Source organism: Mesoplodon bidens (genome assembly GCF_964165515.1).
Source record: "Mesoplodon bidens genome assembly, chromosome: 2".
In the NCBI taxonomy this organism is placed as follows: Eukaryota; Metazoa; Chordata; class Mammalia; order Artiodactyla; family Ziphiidae; genus Mesoplodon; species Mesoplodon bidens.
Window position 1 is genome coordinate 142,082,632 of NC_138177.1, and position 22,655 is coordinate 142,105,286.

Here is a 22,655-nt window from a genome sequence, read left to right on the forward strand (position 1 = left end):
GTTCTGTGTGATTGCAATACATATATTCATCCACTGAAACTATTTGCTACGTACCAACTAAGTGCCAGGTACTGCAGATGTACAGGTCAGTCAAACGCTTTCTGTCCTGACAGAACTCCCAGTAGGAATTAGAGGAAGACATGTGGAAACAAACAAAAAAAAGGAATAGATATTTTTGGGGGTACTATTAGTTTACAAAGTTGTAAGAAGGGGGTCAAGAAAGGCATTGTAGGAATAGTGGCTCTAAGCTAAGTCTTAGAATTTAAGTAGGGGTGTCCAAGCTGCTTCAGGCAGAGGACACACTGAGCTAAGACACAGAAGCATGAAACAGCATGGGCATCTTAAGGAACTGCATGTAATTCATTGTAATGAGCAAAAGGCTCAAGGGAGACTTAGCAAGAAATGAGGCTGGATGGGAAGACAGGTTCAATGTAAGCACTTTACAGAATACTTCTATTTAGTTTCTGATTCAATTAATGAAACATTTCTTGGTCATTTACTGTGTATAAGGCACCAAGTGCATCATGGAAAATTGATCAGAATGTGTTGCCAGCACTTTGCAGACATGACAGTCTTCGCTCTCAAGCTTTCCTGTGGCCAAAGGGAAACAGTGACTGCTTTTCATAAATTTGAGTTGAAGTTTTTTGGTACGGTCAATGAAGACTGATAGAAGGGCAGCAGGATTTTCACAGAAGGATTCCATGTTGTCAAGAGCCTCTGGGATTTTCTCAACGGTGTCTGCAGAGGGGACCCCAAGCACTGTCCAGTCGGGTACTAGGGGGAATGGGGAGAGAGCACAGGAATGTGAGCCTCTCTACCCCACTCCCTCACCCCTGCTATACACTCATCATTTCACAAAATATAAATGAGTTATCAGTTAAATGCTTCAGAGTAAATAATTTCTTTTCCTGGCAATGCATGAAGATAGAGTATCAGAATCTTCTCACACTACTTTTAGGGTATTGGGGATTTTCAGGATATGGAGAACTTAGAGGTGGAGGAATTACAGCTTCAAATTTTCAGTTAATATAAGAAATCAGGAAGCTTTGTTCATTCAGGCTATGCACCATGTGCATAGTCAAGAATCAGCAGAGATCCTCTGCATTTGCAAACACTTTGTGCTATAAAGAGTAATTTTAAAAAGCCACCTGTATATGTATATATATATTTAAAGACGTGAAGGTTTTGATACTTTTTTACAAAAATTACAAGAGAAAACAAATATCTGTGCAAACCATGTGTTTTAAAATAGCATTTTGTTCTGTACAAGCTGTTGTTGATGTGGGGTGAGCTACTGGTTTGCAAACTCCATCACGTTGTACACAAATGAACTTTCCTTGTTTGTCTTCCTCTGAACACCCCCAAGTGACCATATTTGATGTAACAGGCATGTTAGAATGTTGGGTCACACTAACCATTTATGCTTTTTTGTCTTGTCCTTCTGAGTTCCGTTAGCTTCTGTACTCAGTCCCCTTTGCAGTCTGGTTTCTCTTCCAGAGGCAAAGGGTGGTGTGCTGCATCTCACTAATTGTACCAACATCATCTTGGTGAACTAAAAACCAAATGTGGACATTTGTAAAATCAGTGCACTGTTTCTAGAGAGAGATTAAATTCATTTTTTTAAAATATGAAAGTACTGTGATGCTTTTATGAGGGGGGGAGTGAATGATATTGTGAGATAAAGACTATCAATATTATCATTCCCATTTTAGAGATGAGAAATATGAGTGAAGAAACTTCCCAGAGTCAATAGTTATGTTTAGTGCCCCCAAAGTAAGTGTAGCACATGTGGTGTTCTCTGCCTCGATTTTCCTTTTCTGCCTCTTCATCTGGCTAACTCCTATTTGTCCTTGAGTACTTTCCTTAGGAAGCCTTCTCTATTCTCTCAGACTCAGACCTAACTCATAGGGTTAGGTAATTCTGTGCTTCCACAACAAAGTTTTCCATTTGTATCCCAATATTTCTGCTCTAAATCCCATGCCAATGAGGTTGCTTTTACCAAGGTCACCCAGGACTTCCTTGATTATAAACCTCGTAAATATTTTCAGTCCTTATCTTCCTTGACCTGGAAGCAGGATGTAACACTGTTGGCACTCCTGTCTTGAAAGACTCTTATTTTGGCTTACATTGACACCATACTCCTGGTTTTTCCCCTACCTCTCTGGCTACATCTTAATCTCCTTGCCTACGAGTTTCATACTTCTAATCTTTCCATTTTCCAATCCAGTCTACAACCAGCCAGAGTGATCCTTCTAGAATGCAATAGGTCATGTCACCACCACCTCTTTCCACTTTCCTGCCTAAAGCCCTTCATCCATTTTCCTTCCATTTAAATCCAGTAGCCTTGGGTTTTAGCCCAAACTCCTTAATATGGGTTGTAAGGCCCTTCATGATTAGTCTTCTAACCCTTCTCCAACCTCATTATTATATTCACAACCTTATTCTGTATTCTAACCACAGTTCTGGGCCTTCTGTCTGGAACATTTTCTTCAGGAAGACTTCCCTTAGACCCCCTAGACTGGATTAGGAGCCACTCCATGTGCTTCCATAGTATTCTGTGCTTCCCCTATATGTAAATTTTATCCCTACATTATAATTGCTTGTATGTTCCTTGATTGCCTCCTCTGTAAGCTCTATAAAGGTATGTCTTGTTCACCACTGTATTCCCAGCACATGACACATAGTAGATGCTCAGTAAATTATGCTAACTTCAGGCACATCAGACACATAGACCATGCTTTTTCAGCTATACTATGTGGCCTCATACCCCAAAACCTGAAATCACCTTATAGCCTGATTGGAGTCGGGTGTCCTTTAAATTTCCTCAGCACTTTTGATATTTGCCATATCTGCAGATGCCCAGATTCATCAATTACGTTATAATTTTTTATAATTTCATTCTTGGAAAATAACCTTGTGGTAATTACCCAATGTCTCTAAATACTTAACTCCAACTACCACCTCAAGATTGTCATGAGGATTCAAAGAACAAGCACTTGTAAACAGACTCAGCCTAGGGGTTGACATTTATTAGGTGCCTAATACACGGTGGATCCCTTCTCTTTTTTATACAAGTCCCTTGTTATCACCCACATCCACTGTTTTTTTTTTAAGATGCCTTATAGTAATTTACAGTTTACAAAGTATTTTCCAATTTCCAAGACGTTTCTTATCCTTGCAACAGTTCTGCCAGATGTATAACATTATTATGCTCATTTTAAAGATACGAAACCTGAGGTCCAAAAAATTCAGTCAGTTCACCTTTGGTCACAGTGAATCACTGTCACACAAGGGATTATTTTAATACACATCTCCAGTGACTTTTTCCCCCCATCACACCCACTCTACACTCTGCTACCAATTCTTTTTCACGGAGAAAAGTAGTAATGGCAAGACTGGGAATGAGAAGAGACCACTAGCCCAAATACGGAACAGTGTAGTTACAGGCGCCAAGAATGATGCCATTTCGGCATTGTCTCTAGATCCAACTCCATTTTCCCCTCTGGCCGGAAGTTAGATGAACTACAGCAGGCTTCTACTAATTAGGAGTTTTGTTGCCCTTGGCGTAAGCAAGGAGGAAAACTTTTCCATAGCCAGAAAGCCTTCACAGAGGTCAACCACTTTGGCCTGAAAAGACAAGAGCCTCTTGGGCAATAATTCTCAATCCTGACTCAACTGGGGAGCTCTGCAAAACAAAAGAAAACAAAACAACGATACCGACACACAGGTCCACTGTAGGAGATTTTGGTTGAATTGGCTTGGGGTAGGGCCCAAGCACCAGTATTTTTTTAGGTGCTCCAAGGCGATCCGATTGCGCAGGCCGGGCCGAGAATCACTGCTGGGTAAAGCTGTGCTGGGGAGTGGGAGATCAAATATTCAACTTAAGTCCTATTCACAACACCTCATCTAGAGGCCCGTGAGGTAGAAAGGGAAAGGAAGAAATAAAAGGTAGAAAGAGATAAAATGGGGGATAAGTGTGGCCGAGTTAGCTGCAGGGGAATGAAAAGCTCCACTGCGGGTTCAGGGAAAGCGTCGCTGAGAAGGATTTCTAGAAGTGATCCTTAAACAGGCAGAGTTCAGTCGGAGCCTACGTTAGACGCATTCACCGTGGTGCGCTGCGTTCTCCCTTTAACCCTATTTTACTGATGAGACGACCTAGGTCCAGAGACGGTGAAGGGCCTTTTCGGACCCACACAGTCGGGTGTCCCAAATGGAGGTGGAGCCTGGGGGGACGCAGGATTCCGGGTGTTAAGCCCGAGGTCAGGCAACGCAGCCTCCAGACCCCCGGCCCTCGCCGCCGGGCCCAGAAGTCCACGGACAGCTTCCGGCCTCAAGCCCAGGAGAAGGCAGGTTGACCAGCCTCAGGGCCTTCACGCCTCGGGCTGAGACCCCGCCTCCCGGCGAATGGAGATTCGTTCGGCCGGGAGGGGCGCAGCCGCCTTGTCCCACCTCCAGGTGGACGTGGTAGGGAGGAGGTCTCTCCGGTACCGGCCGTGCCGTTGCCTGACGTCACTTCCGCGCGCCGCCGTAAACGTCAGTGTCGGGCGCGTACGGCGTCAGTGAGGTTCGCTATTAAAGTTTGGTCTTTGTTGCCTTTTGCCAGCTATGGAGAGTGATTTCTATCTGCGTTACTATGTGGGTCACAAGGGCAAATTCGGCCACGAATTCCTGGAGTTTGAGTTCCGGCCGGACGGTGAGAGAAGCCTCCCGCTCCCCGGGAGCGAGGACTAGACCTGGGGGCGGGCTAGTGGGGAGGCCGGGGGTCCGGAATGTACGAGGAACTGGAGGAGGAAGGGACAGATGGCTGTGAGGCGCTGATTTGGAAGGAACGATCCTATGTCCGCCCCACTGGTTCTTTCTGTATGTGTGCAGGGACTTCTGTTTAGTGACGTTTTTGACCATAATGCTTCATTCAACAAACATTACTTGAGCGCCTATCTTGTGCCAGGTTCTGTTCCACATTCTGGGGTGCAGGAGTGAACGATGGACAGGCTTCCTCTTTCATGGAACTTGTATCCTCGTGCTGGGAGATCGTTAAAAAAAAAAGATTCCAGATAGTGATGAGTGGTCAGAAAATAAAACAAAATGATGAAATAATTGCTGGTTGGCCGCTTTTAGAAAGGGTGGCCATTGGAGAACTCTCTGAAGAGCAGATGTTTGAAATGAGATCTAATTGCCAAGAAGGAGCCAGCCTTGTGAAGCTCAGGAAGAAGAGCATTCTAGGCAGAGGGAGAAGCAAGTGTCAAGGCCGTGGGGCAGAGATGAGCTAGGCATGTTTCAGGTGCCCAGTGTGGCTGAAGAGTACTGAACTCAGGAGAATAGTAGGAGATGATGTCGGATAAGTATGCAGGGTTCACACCATGTAGTCTTTATAGTTCATGGTAGAGTTTAGATTTTTTTCTAAGTGCAGCAGGAAGCAATTGGAAAGTTTCAAGCAGAGATGTAATCTGTTCTTGAAAAAGTATTGTAACTATTAGGTGCAGAATGGGCAAGAATGGCAACTACTTAATGGGAGACGGTTACAGTTGTTAAGACAAAAAGGATGTTGGTTGGGACTAGAGTGATAGTAAAAGTAGAGGGAAGGATTTAGGATACTGTTGGAGGCAGAACCAAAAAGGACTTTGCCAATTGATAGGATTTGGGGCGTGGCCAGTATGGTGAAGGAAAAGGAGTCAAAGATGACAGAAAACTTCCACTAAATGGGGGCACAAAGATGAACTGACAAGCCCCAATTGTAGGGAAAGTCTTGTTAACAATAGCAAGACAGTGTATTGGGTGTTGTGGTAGAAAGAAACAGAAGATTCTAGGAGCAGAAAGAAGGCACCTAACCTATGCTGAAGGGTCAAAGAAGCCTTCCTGTATAAGATGACACGGGGAAGGGGAGTGTGAGTCTTTAGGAATGTGTAGGAGTTGGTTAGGCAGATGAGTCAAGAAGGCATTTTGGACAGCATTAACAGCAAGGAGGCTGAAAACCCAAAAAGTGCATAGGATGTTTCAGGCAGAAACCAAGACAGTTGACCCTGGAACAACAAAGGTTTGAACTGCATGGGTCCCCTTATATGCAATTTTTTTTCGATAGTAAATACTATGGTACTACATGATCCACAGTTGGTTGAATCTCGGGTAAGGAACCTTAGATACCAAGGAACTGCAGATGCAGAGGGCTGGATGACTTTTAAGTTATACTCGGATTTTCAACTGTGTAGAGGGTGGGCGCCCCTAACCCCCACGTTGTTTAAGGGTCAGCTGTAGTTTGATTAACTCCAGCTCTGTGAGAGAGGACTGTTATAGGAGTGAGGCTGGAAAGGGGCTCAGCTTAACAGTAAGCCACGTTAAGGAATTTGGATTTTATCAAGAAGGCAGTGGGAAGCCATTGTCAGTATCAGAGTGTTAGAGTAACCTAATCAGAGCCACCTGTTACTATATCACTTTATCCACTGTATGGAGAATGACCTGAAAGGAGAGAGACTTGAGGCAGAGAGACAGTGCAGTGAGGCATCAATTAATTTGGCTCATTTTAGTGTGCCTTCTATAGGGAAATAATTATCTCCTCTATTTCCTTTATTTTCTCCTTCATATCTGCCATATATACCCAAATTAGCCTGTTAGATGCACATATGCACAAAGGGCCTTGTATACCAAATATGCTCAATAATAAATCCACAGCTTTTCCATCATAAGGATAGATGAGAGTTTTTCACAGTCACATGTTAATATATGTAAAAAGCATTTTACAGTTTTCAGAAGTTTTCACCACTCTTTTGAGCCTTAGAAGGCCCTGGGTGCAGGTGAGTTATCAATTACTCCTATTTTCAGCTGAGGACATTAACCTGCAGAGACCTGATTTGCCAGTCACAAAAGAGCCTGTTCTTTTATCACACCTGAGCTGGCTTTTGCAAGAATTGTAATTCATTGTCAGCTGTATTTTTGGCTAGGAGGCTATTTAATAGTGTCGACTGAAAAAAAAAAAAAAACCCCACAACCTAAAGATTGAGAATTGTGTTTTATTCGGCAGAAATACTGAGGACTTAAGCCTGGGAGACAGGCTCTCAGATAGCTTTGAGGGACTGTTCCAAAGAGGTTAGGGATGAGCCAGGATATATAGGAGTTTGTGCAAAACAAACAAACAAACAAAAACCCAAAGACAAAAAATAACAGGTAGTCAGAACATCAAAATATTACTATTAACTATTAATTAAAGAAATACCAGATAGCTCAAGTTAAAGAAGTTAGCACTTTCCTATGTAGAGGAAGATGCTTGGCTCCTTGAGATCATTTCTTTGATATGCACCTTAACTATCTAGGGCCAGTATCCTATTTCCCCCACCCTGAATCCCCTCAGGGTGCACCTGTGGGCAGGGAGCTGGGAGTGGTGTGGCTGGTGGCTTGATGGCGGCAACATCCTTTGTTTACTGCCAAGGCAGGCTTTATTTATATGTTTTTATTATATATTGAATTTGTTTTTTGCCCCTCACAGGGAAATTGAGATACGCCAACAACAGCAATTACAAAAATGACGTCATGATCAGAAAAGAGGTAATGAATCCTCTGAGAGCCGTTTAGCCTTTTGTCCTGTTTTTGTTCTTTCTGTGAGTAGTATTGAAAGATAAAGAATAGGAAAGTGTAGACACGTCTGTAGATAGCTTCTAAAGTTTTTCTCAAATCTTTTAGTTTATATTTTCTTTAACAATGCTGAATCGGTAACGGGAAATCATTTGAAGTCTTGCAAATCTTGGTTTGAACCCCGAATCTGCTACTTACTAACCTTGTGACCTTGGGCACACTCCTGGTTGAACTTGATAAGTTTCAGTTGCTTCATCTGCAAAAACAGAAAACCTACCCCCCCACTAACTTAGTGTTTGATATATTCCCTGGTACCTAGCACTCAATAGGGCTCTTTTAATTTGCATTTGAATGGGGAAAGGGAGCATGGGAAAGCAGTTAACATCACTGAATGCATGTTAGATGCCAGGCATGACACTAGGTATTACATCTGTGATCTTATTTTAACCCTTATTGTCAGCCTCTGTGATGGGTGGTATTATATACCCTTTACAGATAAGACAGTGAAGGCCCAGATATTAATTATGGGGCTTGTACAAAGTTAGCCCTCCTAGTAAGAGATTGAGCAGGAATTCAGACCTATGCCTGCCTTTGTCAAGTCCGTGTGCTCCATTTTGGCATGATTTCTACCACACCATTAAGGTTTCATCAAAGTTATTCTTTCCTTTTAACCACTGTGTCACATTTGAAAATGTCTTAACAGTCAGTATATTCTCATGCTATTGTATTTAATTAGCAATCAGTATTATGCTTACCCACACATGTCAGCATCCTCACAATTTTTTTTAATGTGGACTAATATGTAAAATGTAAAAGACATATCTCTGCTCTTCAGAAGCATGTCATTTAGTTAAAATTAACCAGAGTTACTCACAGATCTTTTGATTGGGGCTCAAGTGTGAGTTTAGTAGGTAGGCAAGGAGTAGGTCCATATGAACAGGATGTACCAAGAAATAGAAACAACTAGTTGGGGTACTGAGGTGTAGTCATTGGGCACTTCTGACCCTGCCGGAATGTCTTCCCACTTACAGAGGTGCCAGAAATAAGTTTTCATGAGTAGTCTTTTATTTGTCATTGCTATCTGAGTCAGAATGCTGCTTAGCGATACAATTTAAATTCTGTTTTTTAACTTGCTTTCAGGCTTATGTACATAGAAGTGTGATGGAGGAACTGAAGAGAATAATTGATGACAGTGAAATTACCAAAGAGGATGATGCTCTGTGGCCTCCTCCTGACCGAGTGGGCCGGCAGGTAGGTGTTTCAGCAACTATCCACAGTGCAAAAATCTTACAAATAAGATGAGGTTTACTGCTCTGCATATGACACTGAATATACTTATGTATGTATGTGCGATATGGAGCCCTACACGGAGCAGGTTACCAGCACGTTGGTCTAAGGAAGCACTAATCCCACACAGAGGATTGGGGAGAGCAAGTGGTGCTGCTCACCACCCAGAGCCCAGCCCTGAATTTCCTCTTGTGATCCCTCCCTTGCTTCTCAGAGCATTTGCTGCCCATATTATTTACTGAGTAACGACTATGGACAAAACGTTGTGAGGATACAAAGATAAATAAAACATAGTTATTTCAACAATCTAATGGAAAATCATGCAAGCAACTATATATCTGTTTAAATTCGTGGCTTAGATATTCTGAAAACATTGTGGCAATTAAAAAATAAAAGCCACTGTCATATTTGACTGAATTAATAGGAAAGGTTCTTCTTTCCACTTTAATGCTGCTTTCCTAATCCAGACTTCTAATTGATTTCACTGTTTCTTCTTTTGTCCTGTATAGCCCATTTTTTCCTTCCTGAAGCCAGAGTAATCTTTTAAAATGTAAATTTGTTTATTCCACTAATTTTAAACTCTCCAGTGGCTTCCCACTGCATTTAAAATAAAGTCCAAACTCCCACCTTACCTTCTACTCTTCTCACCATCTCTCACTGTGTTCAGACCTCACCGGTCTTATTTCTGTTACTCAGATACACCTAGGTGGTTCTTAGTTTAGGACACTTTGCATTTCCTACATGCTGCCCGGAACATTCTATCCAAGACTGTCTTTATTATTGAGGTCTTCACATGTCACTTCCTCAGTGATGTCTTGCCTGTCCATCCAATCTAAAATGCCTTTCCCCACCACTTAAAAAAAAAAATCTGGTTTTTGTCTTTGTAGCATTTATCTTTGTCTGAAATTGCCTTGTTTGATTTTCCTTATGCATCCCTCTTCCTCCTCCACTGCAACAGATGTACACATACACATGCATACTCCTTCAGTACAAGGACTTTACCTATTTTTTTCCACTGCTATATCTCTAGTGACTGAAATAGTGCCAGTGTATAGTAAAAGCTCAATAATAGTTATATTTATTAAATTAATATGAAAACTCGTATAAGCTTATTCTAATTAACCTCAGAATGACGGGCCAGCTCTTGAGGAAGAGTGAAAAAAATCTCATCCTCAGTACTTACTCAAGTTAACTTTTTAATTAACATTCATGAGATCTTAGTAATACTATATATATGTATTTTGCTTTAGGATTGATAAAATTTTCAGCTCCATTAGCTCATTCAGCATTCACAATAGTCCTGTGAAGTGGACAAGGCATACTCCTATATACCAGCAACAACCTACTGGATAGTGTAATTAAAAACAAAATCCCATTCATAACAGCAACAAAAGCTATACAGAACTTGGAGTGAATTTAACAAGATATATAAAACTTACAGGAAAGGGCTTTATAGAAGGACATAAAAATATGTATCATTTTTATGGATGGGAAGACTCAATATTATATCGATTTTCACCAAAATAATTTATAAATTCATTCCAATTCAGATCAAAATCACAACAGGATTTTTCCTAAAACCTGATGGAGCCTCAAATTCATGGAAGATCAAAGGGGCAAGAGTAGCCAAGATAATTTTGAAGATTTCTTATAAAACTATAGTCATTTGTATGGTGACATTGCCTCAGGAATTGACCACTAAACCAATGGGACAGAATAGAGAACCCAGAAACATTAACCCATGAGTATACGGGAACTTGGAACAGTATATGACAGAGGTGGGCTTTCAAATTAGTAGAAAAAGGATGGACTGTTTAACAAAGTATACCAAGTTGATTGGCAATATATTTACAGAGTATTTTTTAATTAGACGATTTATAGAAATAAAGCAAAATTTTAAAACATAAAAGAAAATATAGACTATCTTATTATTTCCGGATAGAGAAGTTTTTTAAACTCCTCAAGGAAAAAGGTTAGTAAATTTGGCTTCTTTAAATTTAGAACTTTTTTTTATCTAAAGATATCAAGATAAAATAGAAAGATAAGCCACAGGTTAGAGGAAGGTATTTGCAAAACATAACTGGCAAAGCATTTCAATCCAGAATATATAAAGAACTACAAATTAATAATAAAAAGGTGGGCTTCCCTAGTGGCGCAGTGGTTGAGAGTCCGCCTGCCGATGCAGGGGACACGGGTTCGTGCCCCGGTCCGGGAAGATCCCACATGCCATGGAGCGGCTGGGCCCGTGCACCGTGGCTGCTGAGCCTGCGCGTCCGGAGCCTGTGCTCCGCAACGGGAGAGGCCACAACAGTGAGAGGCCCGCGTACCGCAAAAAAAAAATAACAATAATAATAATAAAAAGGTAAACTAGTGGCAGAATCTGTAAAGGTTATGAATAGACAATTACAGAACTGGAAAATCAAGTGGGCAATAAATTTATGAAAACATTTACAGTTTTATTTGAAAAGTGAAAATGAGGACAACAGTGAAATACCATGTCAGACCCATTAGAATGGTCAAAAAAAAAAAGCACCAAGTTTTAAAAAGGATATGAGAAAGAAAAGGGGGATTCATATATACTGGTGGAAACAACATTGGTACAACCATTTAGGGAACGATTTGTTAGTGTCTAGCAGAGCTGAAAATATGTTTACCTTCTAGGAATTTCCTAGAAAGATTTTCACATATATACACAAGATGCATAGAAGGATATCTTTGCCACATTGTTTATAGAAACAAAAACTGGGAACTTAAGTCTGCTTCAATAGGGAGATGAATATTCTAAAGCATTTAAAACTAATGGACTTGATCTACCTACAAAAACTTTGTTGGAAACAAAAAACAAAATAAATGAACAAGCCAAACAAAACCACATAGACAGAGAAATCAGAGTAGTGGTTACCAGAGGGAAGGAGCTGGGGGAGGTGGGGAGGGGGTGTTGCAAAATGGGTAAAGGGGATCAACTGTATGGTGACAGATGGAAACTAAATTTTGGGTAGTGGGCACACTGTAGTATTTACAGAAATAGAAATATAATATTGTACACATGAAACTCTTAAACCAATTTTAACCCAATATGGGAATTCCCTGGTGGTCCAGTGGTTAGGACTCGTTGCTTTCACTGCCGTGGGCCCAGGTTCAATCCCTGGTCATAGAACTAAGATCCCACAAGCTGCATGGTGTGGCCAAAAACAACAACAGCAACAAAAAAACAATGTTAACTCCATAAAAAACAAATTTAAAAAAAAAAGCCCTTGTTGAATGAAAAAAGCAAAAAGATATAGTATGATCATTTACGTAAAATTTTAAAAATATACTACCTAATATAAAACCATGATTGGAAAGAATACACCCCAACTTCTGGGGAGACAGGAAGGAGAACAGAGTGGGAGGTGGGTCTAAACTCTAATATTTCTTAAAAAAGAAATCTGACACAGATATGATAAAATATTAACATTTTCAAATCTGAGTGTTAAGAAGTAGAGCTCAATAGATTGTAAGTTTGGGACTTCCCTGGTGGTCCAGTGGTAAAGAATCCTCCTTCCAGTGCAGGGCATGCGGGTTCGATCCCCGGTCGGGGGAACTAAGATCCCACATGCCGTGGGGCAGCTAACGCCACTATTAGAGAGAAGCCCATGTGCCTCAACGAAGGAAGAGCTTGAGCGCTGCAGCAACAGATCCTGCATGCCTCAATGAAGATCCTACATGCTGCAACTAAGACCCAATTCAGCCTAAATAAATAAATAAATATTTAAAAAATAGATTGTAAGTTCCACAAGGGCAGAGATGTTTCTTTGGTTTTGCTGATCTGTCCCATAGGCACCCCCCTCCAGTTCCCCACCCAATTGATTTTTGTTTTTTTTTTTAAGATTATAGTACTTGTTTCACTCTTTAGAAATTCAGACCCAAGGGCATACAGCTAGTAAGTGACAAAGCTGGGATCTGCTCAGGGTCTGGAATTCTTTTACTTGTCCCATGTTGCCTAGAAAAGTTAGATTCTTGGTATTCGTAAAACAGATTTATACATGTTACTCCACATTGTTAACAATGAAAACTCCTATACAAAGCACGATGTAAATTCTTCTAAATGGTGGAGCCTCACACACACAACTTCCTCTTAGAGTATAAGCTACTCAAGGGCTAAACCAGTATTTATCTCATACCAGTTATTTATCTCTTTGTTTCCAGTGCCCAGTACAGTTTAGGGCTCAGATTGAACTGGTCTTGGTAATGTGGCCAACTGTATTATAGTTTGTGTGATTTGGCAGATGATGAACCCTTCTCCTGTGTGACTGATGAAAAATCCAATTCAGCTTGACATTTCATGTTTCTAGGAGCTTGAAATTGTCATTGGAGATGAACATATTTCTTTCACAACATCAAAAATTGGTTCCCTTATTGATGTCAATCAATCCAAGTAAGTATCCATGATCCTTATATCAAGATGTGTCTGTTTTAGAGCAGGCTGATATGAAACCCTTAACCAAATTGGGACCATTATGGTAAGATCTGGTACAAATGTAAGACAGAATTGGTCAGCTTTGTCCCCCTCAATAGAGAGACTCCAAATTATATATTTTCAAGGGCTTGCTCCTTTTGCTTTTGGTGTTTTAGTCAGTCATTGCTATAAGAGCTTCTCAGTGACACACACACAGAGTAATGCCATAAGAGCAGCCAAAGTGGGTAAGAATCTGGCCAGAACAGAAATGAAACACGAAAAAACAAGTGCTGGAAATAAACTGTAGAATCAATGAGTCTGAACACCTTCCTCAGTGTTGGCTATTCCGATAGCACATCTTAAAGCCTGACTTTAGTGAAACTTGAAATTATTCAGAATATAAATTTAAAAATTCATTTTGTCAGTAGGGTAAATTATAAAGTCGAGACATGAATCTACATGCCACAAAGAATCCTTAGAATTTGGCAACCTCTTTGGCTCTTGTGCTTTGAGGATTTGGGGTTAGATATGGCTCACTTTTAGTACATGTTAGGCATAACTGTCTTCCTGTGAACAGTCTTGTTCTTACCCAGTTATGCTGTAGTAATCTTCAGCCTCTTGGTTCTGCTTAGTACTACTTCTTAAAAAATAAGTTTTCCTAATTCTGAAAGTAATACATGCTCATTGTTGAAAATACAGGAAATACAGAAAAGTAGAAAGGTGAAAATAGCCTGTAAACTTATCAGTTAGATAACCATTAATCTTAAAGTATTTCTTGCCTTTTTCCTGTGCTTTAAAAAATATATATAGTCTTTTAACGCACAAAAAATGTAATTGAGATCAACAGTCTGTTACTTTAATCATGATTTTTTCCCACTTAATGTAAGCATTTCCTCATTAAGAAGAAACCTTAACATTTTAAATTACCTCATAATATTACATTTTAATATATATCATATAGGCTTTTTCTTCTTTTTGGACACTGGGTTGTTTTTAAAGTTTTAATTCTGTAAATACCTCTATGAGGAATATCCTGGTACCTAAATAATCTGGGTTAGTAAATGGTATTTTTTTGCTGAGTTTTCTCAGCTTTTTAAACATTTTTTTCTTCTTGCATTTTAGGGATCCAGAAGGCTTACGAGTATTTTATTATCTTGTCCAGGACCTGAAGTGTTTGGTCTTCAGTCTTATTGGATTACACTTCAAGATTAAGCCAATCTAGATTGAATATTGGTGTGGACACAAGGGGGGTGGGAGTGCCGCTTCTAATTACCATTATCAAGACATTTTTGTGTATATCAGGGCAGTATTTTTTTATAAACTATAAATGATTGTCTTTAATAAATACATAACAAAATGCAATTTTTATTATTTTATAAAGACCCGAACATGTGCACTCTTCTCAATTACTTTTTAACACTAACATCCTATGTGAAGTATTGCCAAAAATCTAATCAACTCTATACATATACCTACCAGTTTGCAGGAAGTAAAAGAATAGAGAAACATGCTAAAAAATACAGTGGAAATCCAGTCAATATCCTTGTCCTGGGAAACTCTAGGACAAGAGATCCGATTTCTTCAAAAAATAAGCTGCAAACATAAAATAAATGGAGATGGAGTGAGAACCTATATATTAAAGGAGATTTGAGAGACACAATCAATACAACATTTGAACCCTATTTGGATCATGATTCAGGAAATGTAAAATTGACATCATTAAGGAAATTTGAACATGATATTTGGTATTAATGAAGTTAATTTTTTAGATGTGAAGTAGTATTGTTGGTATTTTGGGTTTTGTTTTTTTCATCCAGCTTAATAACTGAGGTTGGGTTTTTTTAAATCACCTTTATAGATATATCTGAAGCTACTTCAGTATGGGGGAAATATTTGGTTTAATACATTATAAGGGGTAAAGTGCCTGGTCTCAGAAAATTTTTCCAATAATTCATTTTAAAATCAGAATACCAGCGGCCATTAAGAAGCAACCTAGTTGTAGATAGTGTGGGGATTTGTTCAGCAGGTAAATCTGTAGGAACTTTTTCTTGCTGCTAAATTGCATGGCTTCCTTAATGAGGCAAATTGCTGACTGAACAGACAGTGGGCGCTGAAAGGAACTAGGTCTTGATAAATCTCATTTGACTGAGGGGAGGTGATTAGGCTGAGCTCAACATCCCTCAAGACAGGCCAACTTGGGACAGGTCCCAAGTCTGGTGACTCCTAGGCAAGTGTTCCTCCACAACACACACACATTCTACTTTGCCTCCTTCAAAGATTACAGGGCAGCAAGTTAGGTGCAGATCTGGGACCTGAGATGTCAGGCTTCCTGGCTATAGTGCACCCTCTGCTACAGAAGGGTACCTGGCAATCAGGTAAATTCGTGGCAAAGTAGACATCCGAAAGAGTCACTCTAAATTTTAAAGAAACTAGACCTCAGGAAGCTGTAAAAGCCTCAAACAGGCTTTTGCTTACAATGCTCACAGCTTCTGTATGGTCTCAGCTGTGCCCTGCAAAAGAGCACAGGTTCAGTAAATGTGTGATAGAAAATAAACCAGGAATTCAGAGAAGAGCCAGCTGAAAGGGTGTGTCCAGTCTTGCCTACCACAATGAGAAGGACATGTACACGAGCCAACCCTCTGAAAGGTCCCCTGGGGGAAGGAGGAAGGAGCAGTTTAAAGATGAAAAAGGTCCCATCTCTCAAACCTACGAAGCCGGCCCTGGGCTGGGTGAACGGACGTGATCTAAGAAGCCTCCAAGGGCAGGCAGGGACCAAGCGCGAGGTTGGGTGAGGGAAGGCAGAGTCTGAAGGGCAGGAAGCGGACCCCGCAGAGGTTTCGGGCAGGACTGTCTTGTTTGCTGCGGTATCCCTCAGACTAGCATGGCGTTCAGTAAATATCTGGAATTACCGATTGCTGGAGGCAGCCTTCCGCGGGTCTGAGCACCGGCTAGTTGCGGACTCAGCCTACCTCCACAGGATCACTTTGCCTAGGAGGAAAAGCCAGGTGTGCGGGTGTAGCCCCGGCGCGCTGAGACCCGCGCCGCGCCTCCGCGCCCCGCCCCGCCCAGAGCCGCAGCGAGGGTGCGCAAGCGGCGCCCGCCGTTTACGACGGGCCGGAAAGCAGTGGCCGAAGCCAGCGCCAGCTAAGCCGGGTCGCTATGGGGGTAAGCGGAGGCGAGCCGCCGCCGGGGCAGAGGCCGGGAGGTGGCGAGAACCTGGGAGGCAGGAGCTCGCGCCAGGAGGGAAGGAGGGGAGTGGGCTCACGCTGAGAAGGAGGCGGGAGGCACAGCTCGTGCCGGGAGAGGAGGAGAGGGGCGGGGTTGGGCAGGGGCTAGGCGCAGGGCTGCCGGGGCGCTGTTGACGCCGTTGCCCTGGCGCTCCTCCTCCTTGTGCTCCTTCTCTCAGAAAATTGCGCTGCAGCTCAAAGCCACGCTGGAGAATGTCACCAACCTCCGGCCAGTGGGCGAGGACTTCCGGTGGTACCTGAAGGTAAGGCTCTGGTGGGGGTGCCAGGGCCGGGGCCGCGTAAAGGTTTCCCACCCTGATCTCAGTGGTGAACGGGAGCTTTCTCTCCGGCTAGATGAGAAATGCTTATTAAATGTTCTCTTTTCTTCTGGGTAGAATTTTATGTTTGCTTTTTTAAGTTTATTGGTCAATTCTTTTTTTAAATTTATTTATTTATTTATTTATTGGCTGCGCTGGGTCTTCGTTACAGTGCTCAGGCTTCTCATTGCGGTGGCTTCTCTTGTTGCAGAGCACGGGCTCTAGGCGTGTGGGCTCAGTAGCTGTGGCTCGCGGGCTCTAGAGCGCATGCTCAGTAGTTGTGGCGTACGGGCTTAGTTGCTCCGTGGCGTGTGGGATCTTCCCGGACCAGGGCTCGAACCCGTGTTCCCTGCATTGGCAGGAGGATTCTTAACCACTGCGCCACCAGGGAAGCCCTACTGGTTAATTCTTAATTGGCAGTATCTTGAAATATCTTTTGTAATTTTTCCTCCGTAACATATTTCATGGTATGTAAACAAACACTAAACGAAAGGCTACTTGAAGGGATCTTGTGATTATTCAGTAAGAATAATTTCACCTTCTCTTTTGTTGATTAGGTTTTATTTACTGTGAAATCGTTTAATTTTGTGCATGGCTCCATTCTTAATTCCCCATCCTGTATTGGTAAATCTGGTACTCTAGTGGGATGGTATACAGAGGTCCTCTTCTTAACTGAGCAGTTTGAGGCCCTTTACTCTCCCAGATACCGGAGCTTCTGATCTGTTTTCCTTTTAGTCTAAATCCCAGAATCCTTCAGTACCTGGCAAAAGCCCTATCTTTCAGGAAGCTTTCTGCCCACCTTTATTTCCAAATACTTTGAAGCCCGAGTGCCAGGGCTTATTTGAGGAGTTGATGTTTCCTGGCTTCAAAAAGCAGAGTCTAGAGAAGGAGACAAAGAAGGAGTAGCAAGAGTGATAAATACTTTTACCAGGAACCTACAGGGCCTGTAAGGACACACAGGAAGCTCCTAACTCATTTCTGTACTACTTGAGCCTTGAATCCCTAGCCAGACTGGGGACTCCTTAGAGGAGGATGAGCAAGCCAGCACGAGAAACACTTTGCCCAGAGAGAAGTCTGGTTATGTCCTTAGTGGGGCTGGTCATAAGGATGAAGTAAGATTGCTGAATTGCTGACAAGATGATGAGCCTGCCCACCTCACACTGTTCTTACCCTTCCCTCAGCATCTGCCCAACTGAGCCAACTTCTTTACTAATACTCTTTTTCCCCCTCCCCAAGATGAAATGTGGCAACTGTGGTGAGATTTCAGAGAAGTGGCAGTACATTCGGCTGATGGTAACTGCTCCCCCCACCACTATACCCATATACAGACACACACAGGCCTCTGGGCAGGGATATGTGGCCCTCACCTCCCCGGTCTTTGGGCCCCACTTTTTGTGGTTTGGGAGGGCAGGCAGAGTGTGATCAACTGGGAACAATGGGCTTTGGGATGTGAGGCAGAGTTCAGAATCAAGGGGAAGTCCTTTGCTCACTCTCAAGAAGCCTCCCCAGGATTCTTGTCCTAGCAAGTTGCTCACCCTGTCTGGGTCTTGGTAGATATAGATGATGTGTATTTAAATATTGTTATAATATTAATTGATAATAAGTGATAGGACTGGGTCTCCTGGGGACCCTTACATCTGACTGATCTGTGACTAGAGGTTCTGTTTACTGCTTGCCAGGACAACGTGGCACTGAAGGGAGGCCGTGGCAGTGCCTCCATGGTCCAGAAGTGCAAGCTGTGTTCAAGGGAAAACTCCATTGGTAGGTAGGCCATGGATATTGACCTCTGCCACGCTGGCCCACGGCTTTGTGGTACGAGACCGAAAGCATGCTCATGTGGGTGGACCCAGGCCTGAGGTATCCAAGCTTCTGCCGTAGACTCTTGCCCAGAGCCACATCTGGGTACCTGGGTGGGGCCGGGATATGGACTTAAGTCGACTTTGTCTTCTCTTTTACATTTCAGAGATTTTGAGCAGCACCATCAAACCTTACAATGTAAGTTTCCTGCTGCAGTGGCAGGCATGGTGGGATTAGATCCAAGCCAGGAACTAGGAGGCCTGGGTTCTCGAGTTATATCTGCACCAGAGTGACCCACCATGGAACTGAGTGACTTCATGTGCTTATTTGTTCGTTCATTCACTCAGTCATTCATTCACTGTCAGTCATCTATTCACCTTACCCTGACCGAGTGCTCGGTAGGAAAAAGACTCATAACTAGGCTATTGTACTGCCTTCTTATAAGTGTTGGGCTGTGGGAGCTTAGGGGACCTCTGACCCAACCTGGCCACTCAGTTTCCATCACTGGGAACACTTGCCTTGTCTACATCTTGGAGGGCTAGTGAGCCTTCTCTGAATCCATGGATGAGACAGTGCATCCATCCTTGATATCTGATTTTATTAGGTATTTATACATTACTGCATTAACAGATTAGTCCAAAGGTGAGGGAGGGAGTGTGTGCTTTGGGTCTGTGTCTTCATCCATTCCTTATTTGGTATTTTTGAAAAATGTCTGATTTATGCTAAAATCTCAGCTTTGTCCTGAAGTTAAAGGGAAAAATCACATAAGGACTTGCACTCAAGTAAATCATAATCTAGTGGAAGAGACAGACCAGCAAACAAAAACCAATCCAGGGGCCAGGCACATGGTTGGTGTGCAGGAAGCATTTCTACAGTAAATGACAGAATAAGAATGAATGTGTGGGTGTGTCCTTGGGGTCTGTGGGCCCAGGGGTCAGGGAGGCATGAATTTCCTGGCTGTACCACCCCCTCAGTGTGCCTCCTCCACATGCATATCCCACTTCAAAGGCTTTAAGTCAGCCCCTGCCTTGACAGCATGGCAGATGGTTAGCAAAAGGCCACAGCAAAGTATACTGGGGCCTTTTGGATGACCTGGAAACCTTACAGCTTAACATTCTTCTTCATAGTTTTTATTTTGATAATTTTATCTACCATTCATTGAGCATAGTGTCGGGTCCTATACTGGGCAATTTATACCTAGTTCAGGTTCTCACAATAAACCTGTAGTGGTTTCCTCAGCTCCAGCTGACAATCTTAGGCCCAGAGGAGAAGAGAGGCAGAACTGTGTCTGAGCTCACATCCAGGCACCCTGACCCCAGAGTCCACATCCAAGAAGATCTCGTGGCAAGCAGGTGTCAAGGCAGTCTTCTTCCAGAACGGGATGAGTTGCCCCTGAGTCCCATTCTGGGCTCTCAGGGGCTGTGGAGTCATCCTGAAGGCACAGTTGGACCTACCTCCTCAACACACTTCCTTTCTAGGCCGAAGACAATGAGAAGTTCAAGACGATAGTGGAGTTTGAGTGCCGAGGACTTGAACCAGTCGATTTCCAGCCCCAGGTGCATGTCTTCCTGGGGAACCTGTATCTTTGGGGAGGGCATATAGAAAATGACAGTAGAACTGTGCTTCCTACAGAGACCGTGGACTAGGAATTCTCATTCCTAAGAATAACAGTTATTATTTATTAAGCATCTAATGTATGTTGGGCATCAGGCTTGTCACTTTTAATGTTACCTCACTTCACAGTAACCCTGTGAAGTTATACATCCTATTTTTCAGATGAGAAAAGAACTTCAGAGATTTTGCCACTTGCCCAGGGTGATGCAGTTAGTAAGCAATGGAGCTGTAATTTGAACCCACATCTATCCGACTCCAGAGCCAGTGCTCAGGCCACTTTATTTGTGTAGCATTTTCACCTCACAACCCTGTGAGGTAGGCAGAAGAGAGAGTATTGTCATCCCCATTTCATAAGTAAGAAAACTGAGGTCCAGAGAGGGACGTGACACACCCAGGGTGTTTCAGAAAAATCAAGGGTAATGGAAGGGTTTACCCCACACCTCCTGCCTTCTGGGGCCAGGGCTCTAATTTGGAGAAACCACTCTAGTCCCAGGGCAGCTGCCAGGGCATGGAAGCTCAGTAGTTATTCCAGAACAGTAGCCCACACTGTATTTCTGGTCTTCCCATGCCAGAGGTGTTGTGAGAAAGGCCAGTTCCCTGACCCGGCCCCATAGGCCAGACCAGTGCCTCCTTTCCCCCAGGTAAACTGCTGCCTTCCTGTCACCTGCAGGCTGGGTTTGCTGCTGAGGGTCTGGAATCCGGGACAGTCTTCAGTGACATTAATCTGCAGGAAAAGGTATGGGACTTGGGGGCCTTGCGGGGAGCTCTAGGGCACCTGGCGGGAATAACCCTTTTGGTGAACAAGGCTCTTCAGTGGGAAGCCGACTCCACACTTTTCGTGCTTTTTGTTGGTGATTTTGGTGTTTACGATAGCCCCAAGTGTAGTGCTGAAGCGCTGCCTAGTGTGTTCACACGCAGGAAAGCTGGATGTGCCTTACAGAGAAAATACGTGTTAGACAAGCTTGTTCAGGTGTGAGATACAGCACAGTTGGCTGTGAGTTCAGTATTAGTGAATCAGCCATATACATATATATATATATATGTTAAATAAGGTGTTTTTAAACAGAATCAGATGCTCCCAGGAACCTAACCCTGTATTTCCCCGGGGAGCAGTGATTCCATACTCACTAACACAGTGTTTGTGGGGACTTTGTAGAACGTAACTACTGTGAATACCAAGAATCAACCGGACATGTTACTGCCTTGCAGATAAGGAAGGCTTGTGGTCAGGCCTCAGAGGAATAGTTTGCATAGCACCTAGTAACAGTAACTGGACTTACTGAGCTCTCATATGTGCCTGGCCCTAGGCTAAATACTTTTACATGTGTTAACTCTTGAGTCTTTCAACATTCAGTGTAAAATCTACTGCTGTCCTCTTTTTTTTTTAAATAGAGGACAGAACCAAGGCTCAGAGAAGTTAGTGACTTGCCCTAAATCACAAAGCTAGAAGAGTAGGAATTCAGGCCTGAGCAGTCTGGCTCTGTCCTGGGGCTGACATGTTCCTGAAGATCTGAGCCGGAGCCTCAGCTGGGCCTTTTAAGTCCTAGTCCTCCACTCCCCATGCTTTCCAGGCTGCCTCGTGAGGCCAACACTGCCATTTTTTCCCACAGGACTGGACTGACTATGACGAAAAGGCTCGGGAGTCTGTGGGAATCTACGAGGTCACCCACCAGTTTGTGAAGTCCTGAACCCTCTTCCTGCACACTTGCCTCTAAGAACTGAGAAGGGACGACGTGCCCCAGGCAGCACAGCACAGAGGCTGGTGCCCTCGTGTCTCGTCTCCCGGCAGCTGTCCAGGCCCTCACAGCCTGCGTGCTGGGCTGTCCCAGCTTCCCGAGCCCCACCAATAAAGCCCCCGTTTGTGCTACACTGGTGGATGAACCACCACTCTGCTCCCTCCACTCCCCTTCATGGTGGAGGGCTTTGATGGCTTCTTGGCACCTTCCCACAGTACAGAATCTTAGCCGGATCCAATTTGCAAAACAGGAACACAGAGCTCTTAAGGGCTCTCAAGCTCCTGGGGAGAGCACAGGCCACCCCAGGGGACCAGAAGTGTCAAACGCATTGGTACAGAGGGCAGCGGAGCCTGCGGAATGATGTCATGAGCCAAAACGTCACATTGACCACCTTGGCTCTTGGGTAAACCCAGGCAACTCTGTTCACTGGTGTCACTGCATATTCCAGGCCCAGAAGGGAATTTGGAGGTCAGCAGTTCCATCCTGGCACGAATCATCTCTCTATAATCCCTGCCAGATGGTCCTCAGGTCTTTGCTCACTTGCTGTGATGGGGCAATCCCTCCCACCAAGGGAAACCCTATGAAAGTTCTTCCTTATGCTGAGTCAGCCTCTACGCTTCCTTTAGCTCCTCCTGATGGTCCTGGTTTGTCCCCTTTGTGGTCACACTTCTGTGTT

General features: G+C 43.2%; 2 protein-coding genes and 1 long non-coding RNA gene across 3 annotated transcripts; 2 read left to right on the top strand and 1 right to left on the bottom strand.

The window, feature by feature from the left end:
• Window positions 1-389: 389 nt before the first annotated feature.
• LOC308611785 lies at window positions 390-4,326 on the bottom strand. The gene is made up of 3 exons (XR_014015027.1): window positions 3,718-4,326; window positions 1,416-1,552; window positions 390-774 (listed from the first exon to the last, which is right to left on the bottom strand). It is a non-coding gene; the product is annotated as an uncharacterized lncRNA (long non-coding RNA).
• Window positions 4,327-4,511: 185 nt separating this feature from the next.
• On the top strand, window positions 4,512-14,637 carry MAGOH (mago homolog, exon junction complex subunit). Its single transcript, XM_081223085.1, has 5 exons — window positions 4,512-4,693; window positions 7,478-7,536; window positions 8,704-8,814; window positions 13,185-13,267; window positions 14,411-14,637. The coding sequence occupies exons 1-5, from the start codon at window positions 4,606-4,608 to the stop codon at window positions 14,508-14,510; spliced, it is 441 nt and encodes a 146-aa protein (XP_081079211.1). The 5' UTR covers window positions 4,512-4,605; the 3' UTR covers window positions 14,511-14,637.
• A 1,727-nt stretch (window positions 14,638-16,364) lies between these two features.
• CZIB (CXXC motif containing zinc binding protein) lies at window positions 16,365-22,112 on the top strand. The gene is made up of 8 exons (XM_081223075.1): window positions 16,365-16,453; window positions 16,695-16,778; window positions 18,069-18,125; window positions 18,512-18,593; window positions 18,796-18,827; window positions 20,108-20,185; window positions 20,914-20,979; window positions 21,854-22,112. Exons 1-8 carry the CDS (start codon window positions 16,448-16,450, stop codon window positions 21,929-21,931), a joined length of 483 nt encoding a protein of 160 aa, XP_081079201.1. The 5' UTR covers window positions 16,365-16,447; the 3' UTR covers window positions 21,932-22,112.
• The last annotated feature ends 543 nt before the right edge of the window (window positions 22,113-22,655 follow it).